At 34.9% G+C, this 20,149-nt stretch overlaps 1 protein-coding gene across 6 annotated transcripts in view; it reads right to left on the bottom strand.

Annotated features, from left to right (window-relative positions):
* The window catches only part of LOC108977878 (TBC1 domain family member 4), a 48,959-nt gene that overhangs the window by 12,535 nt on the left and 16,275 nt on the right, over positions 1-20,149 (bottom strand). For 2 of the 6 annotated variants that reach the window (XM_018947857.1, XM_018947879.1), the window contains exons 1-2: positions 10,342-11,016; positions 10,097-10,250 (exon numbers count right to left, since the gene is read on the bottom strand). In XM_018947857.1, coding sequence (XP_018803402.1) covers positions 10,097-10,177 — 81 coding nt within the window. In that variant the 5' untranslated portion in view covers positions 10,178-10,250; positions 10,342-11,016. The other 4 variants (XM_018947850.1, XM_018947845.1, XM_018947872.1 and 1 more) reach the window with 3 other exon arrangements.

Below are 20,149 nucleotides of genomic sequence, written 5' to 3'. Positions count from 1 at the left end.
TTTTTGGTTGTAAATGGGTTAAACCAAAAATGACTTAATATGCATATATACAATTATATACATATTTAAGAAAAATATACATCTACGATTTAGTTTATCTAAACGCTTTAATTAATAATTCCCGGAATAGCCGCAAATCGTGTGAAAATCAAAATTCCGTGTGCGCTCAATGCTTGACTGGAACAAGACAATGACTACCTGTGCGCTGAATGCATATACTAATACTAGTGTACATATAATATTATAAACATATGTAAGTAAGTAAATATATTTATTAAGTGCTTGTTTGTAATAACTCAAAAAGTATAGATGTTTCTTGCGTGTATGTWAGTTTGTGTGGAGAAACCGCAACCGAACGTGTTAACAGCAAAGTATTTGCATTTGAATTTGCCGAGAATTCCTTAAAACTGTTGTGCAAACTTTTATCTTTTCTGTCTAGTGAGAAGTGTTTGGGTAATTACATATTTAAATAAACGGCAAGTCACGTAAAGAATGAACTTCACTGTCTAACAGCTTGTATGTATTTATATTGAAAATTGTGAAAAAAAATGAATTATTTAAAACATTTTAGCGTAAGTAAAACAATAAGCAAAATATACTTTGTTGGTCTACTGTGTCACTGCTGTGCTTATTTTTGCCAAAAATATGCATTACGAGCACTTTGCTGGTGGTGGACGCCATGGCGTATGAGCAATCTGCAATGACGTCGCACTGAGTGATCATGAAGACAGATAGCCGCTGATCACACATGGCTGGGATGATGTGCAACCATGTACTTGTTGCTCGACATATTACCCACATATAGGTACATAAATGTATATTTGTATGTATTTACTATGTATGCATATATACAGAAAGATTATATATTATAAATGCATGAGTAACAGAAGCCCACAAAAATGCAAATGAAGAAGCAAATATCTTTTGGATTGTGGTGATGACCAAATATAAAAGTATTTTTAATTGCATATATATTTTAAGTATACTATATGTATATACATATATTTGTGCTTGTTTTAAATATTAATTTTTTTTTTTAATATTTTAGGCACACAAAAAAAGTTTGTACCACATTAATGCATATTTTTTCGAAACAAAGCTGGGTTGTCGAAAATAATTTGCATTAAAAATAAGAATTTTAATTTTACAACAATAAATGCAAAATAAATTCGTATATATTGTACGTATATTGCATGTAAATTTAATTGCCATTTTATGGCTTTATTTGTGGACTTTCTTTTGATGTTTCCAAATATAAATTGTAAGCGGTCAGAGCGGAGATGCATGTTATATAAGCAGATATAAAAATAAAACGGCAAACAATAACTAATTTTTTCCTTTATTTCTGTGCCTTAGAGAGCGCAGGGTGGGAGAGAATATTGTGTGGGTACAAACAAAAGCAAAAAATGCAAGAACTTTCCTTGAAAGGTATAAACTATTTTTGTAGCAGCGTTATATTATATTTGTGCTTTACATAACAAAAAAAAAAAAAAAATAAAAAAAACATTTGATTTATTTAAATGTTTTTCAACCAAATCAAATAAGAATGGGGACAAATGAAAAATTGAAGCATGCATGTGATTCGTAATCTCAATTAATGCTGTGTGATAAACATAGCGTTTTATGTAAGCATATATTTGCAAAAATTTTCCTTTAACAAATCTGTTAAAAACTACCTCTTTTGTAACATTACGAGCTCTTAATACTAATTATAAGCATACAAACATACACATACATAGTATGTGTATGTATGTACATATGTACGATAAACAATATAGTCAACTGAAGCTAGACTTTGTGACCCCAATTATTAACTTACAAGTAACAACAACAGTTGCATAAAGTATATATTGTGACAAAAAAGTACCCAGAAATTGTAATTGCATTCTTCGGGTAAATGATATTTCCAAAAAATTTCGCAAGTTGGTCAGCACTGTCCTCTTAATTACTATGTCAAATATGAGCGCGATCTGTCAACCAGTTTGCTTACAGCACCTGCGTAAGTCAATACACCTCTGTAGTGCATTGCGATTTTTACATGGGATAAAAATATCGAACAAAGAATTGGTATCAAATTTTTTATTTTTAATCAAATTTCATGTGCGGAAGCGTTGCGAATATTGGAAAAGGCTTACGGTGATTTAGTTTTATCAGAAACCCAAGCTAACGGGTGGTAAAAGGCCTTCAAAACGGTCGAGAGATCTTCGAAGACATGTCCCGTTCTAGATGATCTTCGACCATTGCAACTGATGAAAATATGACAAAAGTGAATGATATAAAGCCTGAAAATCGTCAGGCAAGTTTCAAAGAGATGGCAGGAGAGCTCGTCCTCTCTCGCAAGTCTGTTCGAATGATTTTGGTGCATATTTTGGGTATGACACGTGTTCTTGCTCGCCTCGTCTAGCAAAAAAGCAGAATTTCAAAACGGTTCTTTGGACATGCTTGATCGTGCGATTTGCGATCGCACATTTATGGAAAGCATGAACTTGTAACTGCCGTTAAGACATAGGTCTATGAGTTTGACATGTAAACTAGTCAACAATCATCGAATTGAAAGGGAAAAAAACATGTCGAAACCAAAAAAAACCACGCCAAAGTCGCTCAAAAATTAAAGTGATGCTCATTGCTTTTACGATATTCATGGTTTGGTGCATCATGAATTTATGGCGGAGGTACAGACGATCAATAAGGAGTTCTATTTGACCGTATTGAGGCGCTTGCGGGAGAACATACGTCGAAAACGGCTAGAATTGTCGAAGAAAAAATCATGGATTTTACACGATGATAATGCATCATCCCATCGAGCCGCGATTATGACCAAACTGAAAGACAAAAACGCAATGACTACCATATTCATCAGATTTCGCTTCGTGTTTTTTAATTTTAATTTTTTCTTTGCTCCCTAAATAGAAATTGCCGTTCCATGGAGAACCCGTTTTCAGTTGGTCGGAAGAGATAAAACAAAATACGCTGAAGGAACTGAATGCCATACCAAGTGAAGTGCTTATGAAAAGTGTTTCGAGATCTGGAAAACCATTAGCGCAAGTGCCCTTGAAGGGCAAAAACAACTATTGATGCATAATCAAGTAATTTCATTTTATTTACATTTTTCGGGTACTCTTTTGTCACAAAGTATGTATGTTTGTATGCACGTATTTATGGACATATGTATGTAAATATGCAAAACTATCTATTAGCAAAAGTACATTGACGAGTGCGTAATTAATTCGCAATAAATGAAACAACTCTATAAATAGTCGAGGAAATATGTTTTTAGCAGATCAGGTAATTAAGCTCGTGTATGCGCAGATGTATGTATACACACATATGAATATAAAAGCATATATGACATATAATTGATATAAGTATGTTAAAGATGAAGACCCTCGACCGTGGAATGCTACTTCTCCCAAGCAATTCATACTTTGAGCAACACGTATCAAGAGTGTAAAAAGAAAATTTGCAAATTTTTTAAAATTTTCCAATAAGAACTCCATTTTTTCTTAATTTGAAAATCAATTTGATTATTCTTAAATAATTCTCTTCTACCTTATAGAAATCGATTTTATACACATGTATAATCCATATGTATATCCACTTATTTTCTGCTAAAAATAAGAATCTGTGTTAATTTGCGATAACGTGAACACAATCAAAAATATTTTTCGAAAAATTGCATTTTAACTACTCAATGTTGTAATGCTTAAACGAATCAATTTACACAAGTGAGTAAAAACACTTGTCGGCTAAGCATTAAACTAGTGTACGTATGTATATAATTAATAGTAAATATTTAAACTACTTATTTACATATTCGCATTAATGTTTGTATGTATGTATGTATGTAAACCAAGGCGACGTGACTGTTTATATGACGGCGAAGGCAACTAAACACTAACAAAAAGCAGAGAAAATATATTGAAATCGAAAAAGAAAAACAAAAAGTGGACTGATTGGCTGACCAATAAGTGAAGTACTTGTAAATAGCTCGCGGCTTCTACAGATAACTTGAGCTTAGTAAATCCACGAGTATTTATATAACAGTTTGTAAATATTTATGGAATTTAGAAATATTTGATGATAGAATGATTTAAATGAAATGAAACGGACTGCATAACTTGCAAAGAAAACAACTAAATCATGTTTAGATAATGATGAATGAGCTTACTTTGACAAATATATTGAAAGTCGACAAAGAAGACAAAAGAAATATGTATGGATAATTGTTCAGTTGACAATCTTTGTTTCAAGATCAGTAATAATCTATAATAATGTGACGATCTTATCAGTTTTGATAAAGTTCTTCCGTTATTTTAAGATCCTGCTTGAACTGCACTCTTTTTTTCTTACTATAATTAACTAAATTTTCCGAAAATGTGTCCAAATGATTGCAGATATAGCCATTTTTTCACCTAGCAGACAAACTTCAGCATATTTTGCAAACATTTCTTTTTACTAAAATCCTTAAGTTCGACGAACAAAGACTATGCTATGTGATGCAGAGGTATGGAGTATGACAAGATCTGAGAAATCGACGCTACGAGTTTTCGAGAAAAAGTATGAATAACGCAGTTGACAGATCGATGAGCTGTACGAGATGTACAATAACATTGACATAGTTCAGCAAGTTAAGAGACAGCAGCTACGCTGGCTATGTCATGTCGTCCGAATGGAAGAAAACATCCCAGCTCTGAGAGTATTCAACGTAGTACCCGCCAGGAGAAGCATAGGAAGAGAAGGACCTCCACTCCGTAGGAAATACCAGGAGGAGAAGGACTTGGTTACGCTTGGAATCTCCAAAACTTGCTCACTGTTGTAAACTAATAAAAATAAGAATGTATTCAATACTTTGACGAATAAATTCGTAATCTGGGCATTAAAAACCATCGAACTTTGCTCGATATCCTGGGCAACAAAACATCCATTTAGTCCAATTTTTCATTACTTTTACCAATATAGCTGACATTTCATCGGAAACAAAGCGCAGAATACACAGTACAACAGCTAATCTGGGGGGTGAGAAATTCCAAGTCAGGGTGATGGTACTAGGTCAGTATAGTAAAACCCTCAAAGGGTTTGGCGTTCGTATGTTTCAGTTTTTTTCTATGACCTTTAAAATTTTTTCCTTATTTCCCATGGTTTTCCATCTTAAAAAATTAATTTTTTCCAATCAGGCGTACTAAATGGTCCAGATATACGAAAGCTGATTAAAAGTGACGCATTCAACAATATTTTGATTGACGCTGAATTGAATGCATRGCAGGCAATCAAAGAAGTAATAGAAGGCTTKTTGGGAAAGCATCGTTCTAACAACTACGATGTTTCTGTCGCAAGGATGTTAAGAGCATTCTCGGAAATTGTTTTTTTTTTTGCGTTTTTGCCAAAATGTTACACTAAGCGAAAAAACATCAAGATACGGAAAAAATTTAAAAGGTCATAAACAAATAAGTAAGGAAGGGCTAAGTTCGGGTGTCACCGAACATTTTATACTCTCGCATGATAAAGTGATAATCGAGATTTCAGGCGTGGTTGTGAACCGATTTCACCCATATTTGGTACATGTCATCAGGGTGTTAAGAAAATATTATATACCGAATTTCATTGAAATCGGTTGAGTACTTCCTGAGAAATGGTTTTTGGTCCATAAGTGGGCGACGCCACGCCCATTTTCAATTTTTCAAAAAAGCCTGGATGCAACTTCCTTCTGACATTTGTTCCATAAAATTTTGTGTTTCTGACGTTTTTTGTTAGTCGGTTAACGCACTTTTAGTGATTTTCAACATAACCTTTGTATGGGAGGTGGGCGTGGTTATTACCCGATTTCTTCCATTTTTGAACTGTATATGGAAATGCCTAAAAGAAACGACTCTATACAGTTTGGTTGACATAGCTGTAGTAGTTTTCGAGATATGTACAAAAAAATTAGTAGGGGGCGGGGACACGTCCACTTTTCCAAAAAAATTACGTTCAAATGTGCCACTCCCTAATGCGATCCTTTGTGCCAAATTTCATTTTAATATCTTTATTTATGGCTTAGTTATGACACTTTATAGGTTTTCGGTTTCCGCCATTTTGTGGACGTGGCAGTAGGTCGATTTTGCCCATCTTCGAACTTAACCTTCTTATGGAGCCAGGAAATACGTGTACCAAGTTTCATCATGATATCTCAATTTTTACTCAAGTTACAGCTTGCACGGACGGACGGACAGACGGACGGACGTACAGACAGACATTCGGATTTCAACTCTACTCGTCACCCTGATCACTTTGGTATATATAACTTTATATCTGACTCTTTTAGTTAGGACTTGCAAACAACCGTTATGTGAACACAACTATAATACTCTCTTTAGCAACTTTGTTGCGAGAGTATAAAAACTGACACATACGAACGCCAAGCCCTTGAGGGTTTTACTATATTGACCTAGTAACATCACCCTGACTTGGAATTTCTCAGCCCCCAGACAATAATCCCAAAAATGTTCCACAGTGATATGATTTCCAATTGATCAGTTCTTGACTTCCTCAAACGTTGTTTGACTCAAATCTCGTCACCTAACTGTATAATTCGGAAATCAAACTGAACTACTTACCCACTAAGCCTTAATGAAAGGCATATTTTTTCATTGTTTTTTCAGCGTTTTATGCTCAACTCAGACGCGTTCGTCCAAACGCCAATGAAAGCGATTTGTTTATTTTTATGAATTAATTTATGACGTTGTTTTTGTATGTGTGGATACGCATACATGCAATTGTACTTGCATACATATGTAAACCAATTTAAAATGTGTTGTGGTTCTCTACCGAATTTCAATCAATTTAGCTTTTTATTAAAATAACACAAATATTGTGGGGGAAAAAGATGATTTTGTCTACAATAAAGGAACGTGTTTGCGCGCATATTTATTTATCTTTAATTCTGTGTCTTTGCATATGCACATACATATGTACATATAGGTATGCATACACAGCCGTTTACGCACTTGCTTTTAATACAGTTTTAATTGAATTAATATTAAGCTTTTTATACTAAAACAACCGCCAGCGGCTGCTTATCACATGGCCGACCAGTTATGTGGGCAGTCGGTGGCCGAATACTATTAACGCTGCATACATGCTGATTTCATTGTAAATATTTATTGCCAATTATTAACGTTTGCATTGTTTATAAATACTGCATATAGCACATTCATTTATACATACTATGTATGTACATACGTACCTATACATAACTGTTTGAAAATGCATTGAGCTTGTGAGAAACCGAGCGTCGCCGGTACGCTGTTAATTGAATATCATTGCACTTTGTTATGCGGAAATTGACGGCAATGCGTTGCAATCAGGCAGAGAAGACTTGTAACAAAAACGTTTTCAGGAAATTGTGATAAAAGTTTAATACTTTCATTTACTGATGGTTTAAACACACTTTTTTTTTAAGTGCAGAGTGATAATCTGTAAGATGTCAAAATCAGCTGACAAATTGTTTCGAAATTTCATTTTCATAACCAATTATATTGATCTGACGTTTCTCTGAAATTCGGGTCTTTAATATTGTCCATATAATTTATACTACTTTATAGTAGCCTCCACTACTACGTAATAGGAGTTGGCCTGTATTTATATCCAATCGAGAACTTGTCAATCCGATTCAACATAATTTGGAAATCCTACCACAACGACAATAAGTACAGTACTACGTATAGCATGAATTGATCGATGGAAAAAATAAGTTCTGTGGCATGCGGCTCTACTTCGGAACCAGGCTAAGTGCTTTCCGAACCATATCAAGAGACTTTGCTGAAGTTTTAACTACTATAAAATCCACTTAAGGGGTAAGGGGTAGTCAGAATTTTCAAAAAATTATAATTTTTTGTTTTTGCATTTTCGTTAAGTGTAATATCTTAAAAACAATTCTCTGAAAATTTCACGTTGATCCGACATTTAGTTTTTGAGTTATTCGACAAATAACAAAGAGAGCTCGGCACTTCAAAGCGTTAGTGTGAAACTTTAAACTTTTTTCTCAAAACTATGTTTTTTGAACTGGTGACAACTGTAACTCGAAAACCGCTCAGTAGATTTTAATTAAATTTATACAGCTTTTAGTATAGATAATAAACTCGGACCTGATCGAAGGATTTTTTTTTCAAAAATTTCGATTTTTTAAGACTGATTTTTTCGCAAAAATTTAGAAAAAATTTCCTGAGCTCGCCATTTTGTTAATTTTGAAAAAAAAAAAAAATATTCGATTAGGCCCAGGAATATCTATTTATAAAACTAATTGTTTTTTGTCCGATTGATTTTAGATGATGGTTGTCACCGTAAGCACCTTTTTTTGGAACAGAGTCAACACAAACAACTATAACTTCGGAAATAATTTTTTTTTTTTGAAATTTTCGTGACTTAAAGTCAACAAATTCTATATTAATGCCATATTACTGCTTTTGTAAAATAACACGATTTAGCAAAAAAATTCTGAAAATTGTAATTTTTTCGTGCCTCTGACTACCCCTAACCCCTCAAATGCTTCTTGAAAAATTCCAGTTTTCCTTCGTTGCGAGCATTAGGCCAAAAATGCTGGTTATTTAAAAGGGTTCGGTCGTCAAGGGAGGTTTACCGTAATTTGACGCTCATTGTTATATGAATATGAATTTGCGAGTTTATACGAGCTATCAGAGCCGTCTACATCAGCATAAAGAGAGGAGAGAATCGAGAGTAAAGGGCGATGAACTACATCACCGTCATGACCTTGTCCAGCCTGTCTGAGGTGTGTAGAATACTTTGAATACATATTCTATCATTGCCATCAGTTTTCAAGTATAAGAGAAAGGCTGAAAACCACACTTGGGAGTAATTGTGTGATGAATGTGACTGCAATTGTATATGTTTGAGTTTTATGTCGAAAGGTGTGGATTCATTTCGATGAGGACCATTTCTAGGTATATAAACAAGCAAAATTGGCGCATTTGGGACGAAGAGCAACCTCAAGAACTGATATTTGATCCAGAAAAATCAATGGTTCATATTTCTTCTCAAATGATTTCAGTGAGAACGTAACAGTCAATGGCGATCGTTAGCGCTCAATGATAACTGATCATTTGAGGCCAGAAATTGAAGCTCGTGATCTCGGCGATACTTCACACGCATTGCATCAGACAATGGATTTATTGAGAGAACACCTAGGTGAGCAGATAATTAGACGTTTTCGGTCGTTCGATTGGCCATCAAGATCGTGTGATACCACACCCTTAGACATTTTCCAGTGGGGATATGGAAGGTCTCAAGGCTATGCGGACACTCCCGCTTCGATTCAGGCATTGAGAAGATAAATCTGAAGGAGGTAATCTTCAAAAAAATAAATGCCAAAGAATTTTCTTTTGAATGATAATAAACATTCTCCATTAAGTGTAAAGTTTCTGTGTTTTTTCTTACAAAAAGTAAGGAATCTCGAAATGAATCAGCCTATTTATGACTAAAGCTTTCATGAATAAGACGTTCTTTGTAAGGTTTTCATAATTCGAAAGAGGCTGAGTGTAAAAAAAGCAAACTGTTGTTACTGAGAAAATAGGAAGATCACAAGGGCTTCGCAAAATAAACGGAAAATCGAAATTTTCTGCTTAAATTTTATTTATTAGTAAAAGTAAATATTTTTGCCATAACTTGCAACCGCGAACGTACTTTAGTATGTATACAATCCATTAGCTCAGGAGCAAGTGCAGCATTCCGAAAAGTTAGCACATACATAAATTCTCTTATATTGCAAATTTACTATACCAAGAATAGTTGGAAATTCTATAATAATGCGAAGCAGATTAATTTGCATACAAGTTTAATTAGTACACACGATCAGCCGAAAGGCTCATGCACATGCAAAGTTGTTTGTTTGTTAGAAAAAATACTGYCATTTTGAGAAAGAAGAGGATATTTATTAGTGGTTTGCTTGCTTTCTTTACTCTGTAATGCTCAAAAACACAACTTTCAATGTCATTCGCAAATGCGGTCAGCAACAAAGCAAAAGAAATTTTTAGTTATTTTAATTTATTTTATAATTTTTTTTTTTAATTTGTTTTACATATGTATACTCAATTTATTTACGTACTGTACGGCTCTTGTTCAATGTTGAGGCATCGCTAAGCGATGTGGTGAGAATCGTGTCACGATGAAATGGCACCGTGAACATTTTGTTTTCTGCAATTTATTACACTTACTAGAGGAATTCAAGGGGGCAGCTCGGCGTCGATGAGCCGGAACAGCTATTAGGGGAAATCTAGTTGTATAAATATGTGTAATACTTCCTATATTATATGATAATATGGCAATCACTTGATTTCTAATTCAATTTACCATTGAATTTTCAAAACTGCAACTGGGCAATTTCTCGGCAGATCGGCGTTTTTGGCACAGATTTTGTTAGCTTTTGCACAGATGCTATATTATTTTATTTTTATTTTTTTTATTACAGGTTAATTGCTTGCGATTGACCCTAGCGGACACAGTTAAGGACAAATAGTGCTTTAATTTTTTTAATTGCTTCCTTGATCACTTTTTGAGTGTATTTTTAACTCATTTCTTTGCATTCATTTAATTAATATCACAATAGTATAATCACATTTTTTGTACACTGCTCTAATGCTCAAAAGACGTGCATTTTTCACATTGCTTTAATAATTAGTTTCTTAATTTTAATGTAGATCGATCGTTTGTGCGATCAATGACGATCGATTGCATCCACACAGGGGCACAGCTGGGTTGCATGCCACAAGCACGATTATACTATATGCTTATATGTTCACTATGTTCCGTTTGTTTCATAAACATACATACATGAATACATATGTAGCGTTTTGGCGTTCAACCAAGATCACACCACCAATAATGAAGTGTGGCGTGCGATCCTTTAAATAAATCACTAAGTGGAAACTTTTTTGTATAAATTTATTCTTTGTGTTATTTGTAGGACACTAGCATTTCAATGAACTATTTTTTACTGGTTTATGCGGCGAATAGAAATTTTGCGAATTTTTATGAAATAATTTTTGTTTTCATTTGAAAATAAAATTATAAATTAATATTTGTAATTGCTAGTCGATATTTTCTACAAAAAAACTTAGCATAAATCACATTTTTACAGCGGCTCATTTAAACTTTGTAACGCTCGTCAAACCATCAAAACTGTTTTACATAAGTAATCACTGTAAACGTACGATCACCAAACGCACGGAGAGTTTTAACGTCGCAACAAAAAATCACAAATTCAATATGCACTTTCAGATGTTCAATAATATTTTACTTAATTTATTTAATATTTTCGACTCCCTGCCTAATCATTATACACGAGGGAGCGTTCTGGACTAGCATGTTAACGGCAAATTGTTAATTTTTCAACTGACGGGCAACGCAAAATCGTGAATTGTTCGACGTGATCGCGGCGACTGCTGTTCAACAGCTGTTGGGCGGCGTACGATTGCTCCGCTTGGTGGCACGAACTTATTGTTTGCGAAAACGTAGATATATACAGCAAACGTGTGTTCATTTGTACTCACTAGTGATGACAATCAAACCGGCAGTTATCAATCCCGAATGTCAAGAAATATAAAAGACCTTCACTGCATGAAATGTGTGTAAAGGCGACAGAGTTTGCCAGAGACTTTACCGCCACTAAAAAGAAGCATTAACTCTATTACAAACTCTTCATACGAAATTAATGTTTTCAAAATGTTTGAAATATAAAAACATTATATACTCGGATTTAGTTAAGACTGTATAATTTTTAGCCCCATGTATTACTTTCTACTTAACAAGCCACTGATTACTCAAAAACTCGCAGTTCATCTATCGGGATCACTGTATCTAAAGCGCTCACGCTCTCAGTTTATTTACATATGTTCATGTTTCGCTGTCTCTCATTTCACACACATATTTAGCACAAACGCACTCGTTTAGACCAAGTGATTGTACCGTTCAGTGGCTAGAAGTGACAAGATGAGTCGTCAATGACTTCTCCCCCGCAACAATGAGTGATTTGTTACCGTTGGTAAAACTAAAGCAATACAAATTTAATGCATGTTATGTAAACACAGCTGAGACATAAGGAATTCTAAACAAATTACATACAAACAAATAAAAAAAAAAACAACTTTAAGGAAGTTTAAAAAGGCAAAATAAATAACAAATCCATAAATTAAAAGATGTCAATGAATATTAATTAAAAGGATTGAAAAGTAGTGGGTATTGAAACCGATTTCTTTTGGAACACATGATCTTGAATCAAGCATGCAAATGGCTTGTAAGTCACTACTTCCTAAACTTCTACTTTAGGTTAGATGGCTGAACGAAGATCGCACGTGGACTGATATAGGTAGTTCCATAAAAAAAATAATAACACCTGTGTTCGGACTTTTCTGATTTAACCGCAGAATAATTCGAAATTATCACTAAAATTTGTATCAAATATAAATGATGATCTTGTTATAATCTCTGATTTATCGGCCTTACATTAAAAGAAATGGTGTTTTTAAAACCATTTCTTTCTGTTATTTAAATTCGTAGTTACAAAGTAAGCAATAATTTCCCTGGTGGCCTTAATATTTATATCACATTATCGTTTTCTTCCTTATTGATGGTCAAAGTTTAGTTGGCACGACCACACGAAAACAATATTAAGGGAAGACATAAAATAGGTATCTACGTAAATCACTTATTTCGAATTGTACATATGTATGTATGTATTTTGACCACAAAAGAGAGCAGAGACAGCAATGGACTTTGGCTAAGGTCACTGAAAGTAAAATTCTATTTTTGGCAAATATTTTCACATTAATTTTCATTTACAATGATACAAATGCAAGAGACAATCGGGACTGATCGTGCTGCTAACACATGAACGTCAAAAAAGCAGTGAGAGAACAAATAAAATCTTATTAGAATTATATGCATTTTCATAAATATTTAATTATATACATTTATGTACTTATATACAATAGTATCGTATATTGCACGGAACTAGAAAATTGGTAAAAAAATGCTTGAAATTCTACTATGACTCCCGCCTGTCTGACTTTTCTGTAATATTAATATATCAATTTATATATGCATGGTATATATATATATACATTATTAATTTGAATTTATATACATACATACATACATATGCTACGTATGTATTTGCGCATGTGTTTATACACTTGTACTCGCTGTTTGTACATTCTGAATCTCAATTGAAGTGCATTGACGATCGCCAGCGTTTGAATTCAACTTTTCGTGCCAATCGCAGCCAATTTAAATTGAACAAATTGATTTGTTATGCACAATTTTCATTTAATTTTCCTTTAAATTTGTAAACCAACTAAAATGTATAGCATACTACACAAGCTACGAAGTTACAATATTTACACATATACATACATACATACATACATGTATATAATACGTAAGCACATTAGTAAAACCTTGAATGCTGAGACAAAAAAGAAGGAAGTTTCGATAGAAAACCGATGGCAGACAGAAATTCACTAAAAGTAATCTATTCAGAAAATAATAGGACTTTGATGACTACAAAAATATGTTTTTTGCTTGATTAATTTTTCAGAACTATGTCTGACGTCCTCTTGACCTAAATATTGGTGCATCGAAACTGACGACAATCAGTTGAAATTTAATAATTTAATTATAGTTTGGAGCAACGTGAATTCATTTCATTAGGGTGATTAAATTTTTATAGGTGACTAGACTAATTTCACAATGTCTAGAGGCGATAATAATCAATTTCCGGAAATCGATTGAAAGCCATGAAATGCCATTAATCGACTATATCAAAAAATCGATATTTTTTATTGTCTTATTGAACTTTACTATAAGTCTAGAACATTGTCCTAAATTTTCAAACTGACCCGAGTAATAGTTTCGAATATGCAGCCTTGCGAACTTGTACACTCGAGGTTAGCTAGGCAAAGTAAGTCGTATTTTAACGCATTTTTCTCGAAACTGCGTTTTTGAAGTCGGTTGGCAAGATTTCTCAGGAACTACTCAACGGATCTTCATGCAATTTTATACAAGTCTTTGAGATTCATTTCTTAAAAACTTGGACGAAGGATTTTTTCGATTAGAACTATTTGAAAAACAAAAATGTCGCGGAATTTTAATTTTGTAAAAATGTCTGCCAAAAATTCAATTTACAGTTTTTTTTTCTTCGTCCAAGTTCTAAGTTAAGGTTTTCACTAAAACACGTATTTTTCGCTTTAGATTATCCAATAAGGAATTATCCTGTCAACGCGGCCGCATCTTCTTTCCGAAGGCCCACCGGTCACCACCGGGTCGCAATGGCCGAGCTTCAAATATTTTTTCTAAAAATTTCGGAATTTCTTTATTAACAGTGAATTTTTGTAACAATAAAAAATTAGAATAAAATATTTCATTTTTTTTATGAGAAAAAAATTATTGAGAGGCTGTTTTTTATTCGAGGAAACCCATAAGGGGTTATGTCTACCGCAAAGGATTGTTAGAGACTTTGACGATTACAGTGCTTTCAAAAGTCTGCGTGACCTATATCATATAGATCAATTAAATTATAAAACTAAAGTCTTTATATTAAGAATGACTGGCCCTCTGATGTCAAAATTAGGTGACATGGATATGACAAATCTTATTTCAGCAGATTTCTAAATAATGTGTCATTTTCAGGCCAATGATGAGATGAAGGCTAACATTCGTGCTTAAATAATCCTTATATCATCTCAAATTTGGTATATTTAACGTTCTATAGAAAATATATTGTATACTAGAGCTCCACGGGGAGAACAGGTACGGCATAAAACTTCTCCATTTATTTCGACCTACGTCAGCCCTTTGATTTCACCCAACTTTTTGGACCTTTGATATTTCGATGACCAGATTTATTCACTAAGTTTTAGCGAGTCGAGCTTTCCGTCGGCTGCTTTGTGGCATCCAATCGATAGCGTCCCATGTAGTTAGGACTGGATCTCGTTCAGATCATGATAGAGTTACCGCGATTTTCTTGTGAAAATTTCATCTCAAAGTGGTTTCTGGTTTGTTCACGACCATAAGAGCGGATTAGAGGCGGTGATGTGCCCAAAAATGCAGCAAATAATGCAAAGGCATCGGTTAATGAAAACCTGCAGCGTTTAGCTCTCAGAAGCTATAAGATTCCATGTTTCCCGGCCGTATAGAAGTGTGGACTTAACATTACAGTTGAATATTTTTATTTTGGTATGTCGCGTAATGATCGAGGAGCTCCAGACTTTATTGTGTGCACCGAGAGCGTGCTTGTCTTCTCTATACGATTGGTGATGTCTTCCTATATTTTCGATATTATCACCGAAACTAATTTTCCTACTGTAATAAGGTATTCTAAATTGACTCAATAATAATGAGCGTCGGGAAGCAGAACTTATGAAATAATTTTGGAACAGGCGCCAATACATATCCAAAAGACTACGAGAGAAAAGTTGCTAACGGCAGCGTCAATTTTTTACTAAAGTTTCATTTCAAACTTTTTAAAGTTAATTCAGAAATTGACTTTTTAGAGTATCGAACGAAAAAGGATACACACAAACACATATGTAAGTTTTTATTATGCATGTGTGTTTTGTTGCACGAACAGTTCTGAATTTCCCACCACCCAGCAGACATTGTCGGGTGTTTACAACTTGATTTCGAGGGCGTTAACGAAGCTGGCGCCACTGCAAGTAGTTCGCAGCCGTTTTCTTTTTTTTTTTGCTTATGTAAATATGACTGTTGCCGACGGTGCATAAAGGATTTGCATAGCGTTTTGTATCGGTTCATAGAAAAAGTGACACATACATACATGCATATACTGCTATATGCATATGTATATTCATATWTGCAAATTACAKCGAATACCTGTTTGTCCATGGTTGTGTGGCGCTACAAAAATTGGTTTGGATATTTATTCCTCATAAAATAGTGATTAYAGCTGGTATAGCTGTAGTAAGGTCCTGCCTTACAAATGTAAAATAACAAAAAAATTTGATGAATATTTTACGACATTTAACCCTTGGTTAGTGAAAGTAAACCCTTTTGTAGTAGGTATATAAACAAACAAAATTGCTGCATTTGGGACAAAGAGCAACYTGAAGAGAATCAAGAGCTGCCATTTCATTCAGAAAAAACAACGGGCTGGTGAAATCATCGGTACATATTTCTTCAAAAACGATGCCGGTGAGAACGTCACCGTCAGTGGCGACCACTATCGCGCCTTGATAACCGAATATTTGTTGTCTGAAATTGAAGCTCGTGAACTCGGCGACATTTGGTTTCAACAAGACGGCGCCACTTCCCACACATCGTATCAATCAATGCATTTATTGAGAGAACACTTTGTTGAGCAAATATTTTCACGTTTTGAGTCGGTTGATTGGCCATATCAATATCAAGATCGTGTAATATCACACCGTGAGACCTTTTCCTACGAGGATATGTGAAGTTTAAAGTCTATGCAGACAATCCCGCTTTGATTCAGGCCTTGGAGCCGTCGAAATGCTGAAACGAGTCATAAAAAGTATACTCATCGGATGGATCATCTGAGACGTGGCAGCGGCCAACATTTCAAAGAGATAATCTTCAAAAACTAAATGCCAAAGTATCTTATTTCGAATGATAATAAACATTCCCCATTAAATTTGAAGTTTCAGTATTTTTTCTTTAAAAGAGTAGGGAACCTCGAAATGGATCACCCGTTATGTATACATAATATCGACTCTGATATTATTTGTTACATTTTTCATACTTACAAACATGGATACAAATTGTAGCAAATCCATGGGATTTATGCCACTTGTTTATTCGATTCGCCATTGAAAGTAAGGTTATTTTCCATACATAGAGAATGATTGGAAGAATAAATATACGTGAATGTGAGTGTAAGCCGCCTGCGATTCATCACTTCTCAGCTAAGCTAATATAAGCACTCCTTTCTTGACAAAAACATTAATGTGAAAGGAACAATCAAGTTAGAGAGTTACGTGTGATACAGCTTTCTTACTTTTGTGAAGGAAAAAATGGCGAATGGCGTAAGATTTCATTGGAAGCTCTGCGTGTATTTTCAAAAGGTTGATTTATATTGTTGGAATCGTTGCTATCTAAATTTTGGAAGCTTGTATTTCCATTTTATCAGTCAATCGCACTCCAGTTGTTCATTCGATTTGCCACTCTTCAAGGTCTGGTCGTACGGATACAGAAATTCACTCATATCAATACTCTCCAAATGCAGACTTCTCACCAAAAAATTTTTTCATTTGCATTTCAAATTTACAACGACACATTTGTATGTTCATATCGTCATCTGAAATGCAAAATAACGTATCATCAAAAAATTCGAAATTGAGTGTCTTATTAATCACGCTTCACTGCTTCAAATTACATACATAATATTACATAAGTTCAACATTTTCAGGTTCTGCGGTCAGATATAAACCAGTTTTAAATAATATAAAAGTTTTGTTTCACTCATGTTCCATTTTATTTAGTGTTTCATTCATGCCACTCTAAATTTACGAAAATGTTGTGACGTTATTTTGCATTTCAGGTGACGACATACAAATGTATATAAACCTAAAAACATTCGTGCGCATATGTATATGTATGTATTTGCTGAAAAGAGGTCATTTCAAATAGAACTAACAACCGCTATTCGAATACAATTAAATACCATATTTCAAGCAATTTTCATTTATTTCATATTTATTTGCATTTGTACACTCGCATGCAAATATTTGCATGTCCTTTTAATGGGTTAAATTGCTTTTTAAATACGGGGTCGTAGTCCCTTATTTTTTCACTGGCCACATTTGACCTCTTTGCAGTAAATACAGGTACATACATATATACTCCTTTCACATGGTAAGGAAAAGTAGACTGATCGGGTGGCCGTATAAAGAGAGAAGTTTAGGAAAAATATATATAAGGCTTTTTTGGAAACCGCCTACTTCATATACGGGAAACAAAATTGTGTGTATATACAGTTCTGGCTGAAGAATATGCAATAATTTATATTTGAACATAAAAGTCTTTAAGAGAGGGAATACAGGGTTGACTATCCGAAATGCTGCTTGGATCCCATCTATTGTCTCAAAATGCTTGCCCTTCACCGGCCTTTTCAGGCGCTGAAACAAAAAAAAAAGTCCGGTGGAGCCACATCTGGGCTGTAGGACTGCTGCGAAAGCGTTGGTATGCCGGCATTGGTAAGGTAGCTGTTCACTAGAAAGGCGGTGTGACAGGGGCGTAGTCGTAGTGAACTTCCAATCGGCGTTGCGCATGTTCAAGTGCTCTGTCAGAATGTCATGAACCACAAATTTCGATAAATTTAATACCTGAGCGATTGAACGAATGCTTAGTTGAGGGTCAGAGTTCAAAACTTTGCGCACACGATTCACATTGTCGGTGTTTGCCGAAGTCGCAGATCTCCCAGCACGGTTTTCATCAGCGACCTCTCGCCGGCCCTCTATAAAGGCCTGGTGCCACCGAAACACACTAGTTCTTGCTAAAGCAACATCTGCGTAAAACTGCTTGACCATATGAAACCCTGTATTTCATTCTTATAGCTTAAGAAACTTTGAAACGTCAAACCTTTCAGTTTTTATAAAATCGGAAATGATAATGTGAAGATCACTTGTCAAAATTATTATTGAAGAACAAAACAATACAAAAGAATAAAACAAAATATCGACTTCAAAATTAAAAAAAAAACTGCGAAATAAAAGCTTTCGAGAGCTTTAATTGATTATACGGAAAATAAAACACTGATAAAAGTAGTGTGGCATTAATTTTGGAGGTTTAGTAATAAAAATAAGAATATCAATAATTTAAACCGATTTTATGCCAAATCACTTGACAGAAAAAGTTGAAGAAATGTTTTCTAACAATTCTAGAAAACAGAGAATTTTGCTGCTTGAATTCACCATACATTTAACTTGACTTCTCTGCCTTGTCTCTTTGAATATTTCACATTTTACTTAGTATTAGTAATGTTGACTACTTAATGGTTCATAAGAAATTCTTTCACTTACCTCCTCAACCGCTTCACATTCGAATAGATAAATATGCAATAATGGGTCACGCGGATCCTTCATCAAGTACACGAGGCCTGTGATGGGACCGAGAAATTCCATGAAATTATTCGCATTTCCGCCATTAACTGGCTCATTAGTACCACCATCGACGCCATTTGCAGCGGCCAACGACGCCTGTTCGCGTTCGCGTTCACGCTCCCGTTCGCGCAGTGCTGCGCTCGAGGATAGCGAACCATATGAAGTGGAGGTGGTTAAGGCACCACCTGTGCCGTTCGTTTTTAAACCATTCGCATTGCTACTTGTGGCGCTGCCGACGCTGGTGAAGGCTTTCAACTGGAGGAAACCGTTGCCGGCGCTTTTCGTGTTGCTCTGCTTGTGTACGATGCGGCACATGCCGACAATATGCTTGAGCGGATGACTGAATTGTAGTTCGAAATCGGAATTATATGACTCGAGCACACCATTTTCGATGCCAACGGAGAGCTGAAAGTACGGAAAAGATGGTTAGATGCTTGATACAAAAAAAAAAAACAAAAAACAAAAAAAAACGTGAGTGGAAATACCAAGAAAATATTTCAATACAATTGCGAATTTAAAGAAAATTATGCGCTGTGATGTTGAGTGAGTTGTCAGTGCAGCGTGTTGGAAAATATTTTCATAACACGCACGCGTCGGCATTGCAGCCATTTACCTATGCGATTTCCACATCGCTTACCGCATTGCTGCAAGCCGAGTGCATATTATGTTGGCTTAGCGAACTATAAAATAATATAGAAAGCACAGGAATGAGTAAGTATATAAGAAAGCAGTGAGCCATGAGGCTCACACCGTTACGCACGGTGCCATTGCCACAACCAGTCCCTAAATGACCTCTGCCTCGCTATGACACAGCTGCATGCAGCAAATGCTACGGCATCCTTCCTGCTGTCATCGCGTCTCGTTCTCTCCAAAATGGCTGTCTGACAACCCCATTTCACATGGCATATATGTACATATATAAACAGTTCAGCGAGCAAAACAACAACCCACCTTGTTGTCTGCCTTTGAGAGGCAAAACTTTTCCACTGTCGCATTATTCAATAATCTCATTTTCTTTTCTTCGTCTT

Source organism: Bactrocera latifrons, unplaced genomic scaffold (assembly GCF_001853355.1).
Source record: "Bactrocera latifrons isolate USDA-ARS-PBARC rearing strain unplaced genomic scaffold, ASM185335v1 scaffold_117, whole genome shotgun sequence".
NCBI classification, from domain to species: domain Eukaryota; kingdom Metazoa; phylum Arthropoda; class Insecta; order Diptera; family Tephritidae; genus Bactrocera; species Bactrocera latifrons.
Note: the sequence above shows the minus strand (reverse complement) of the source record. Positions and strands in the feature narration are given on the sequence as shown.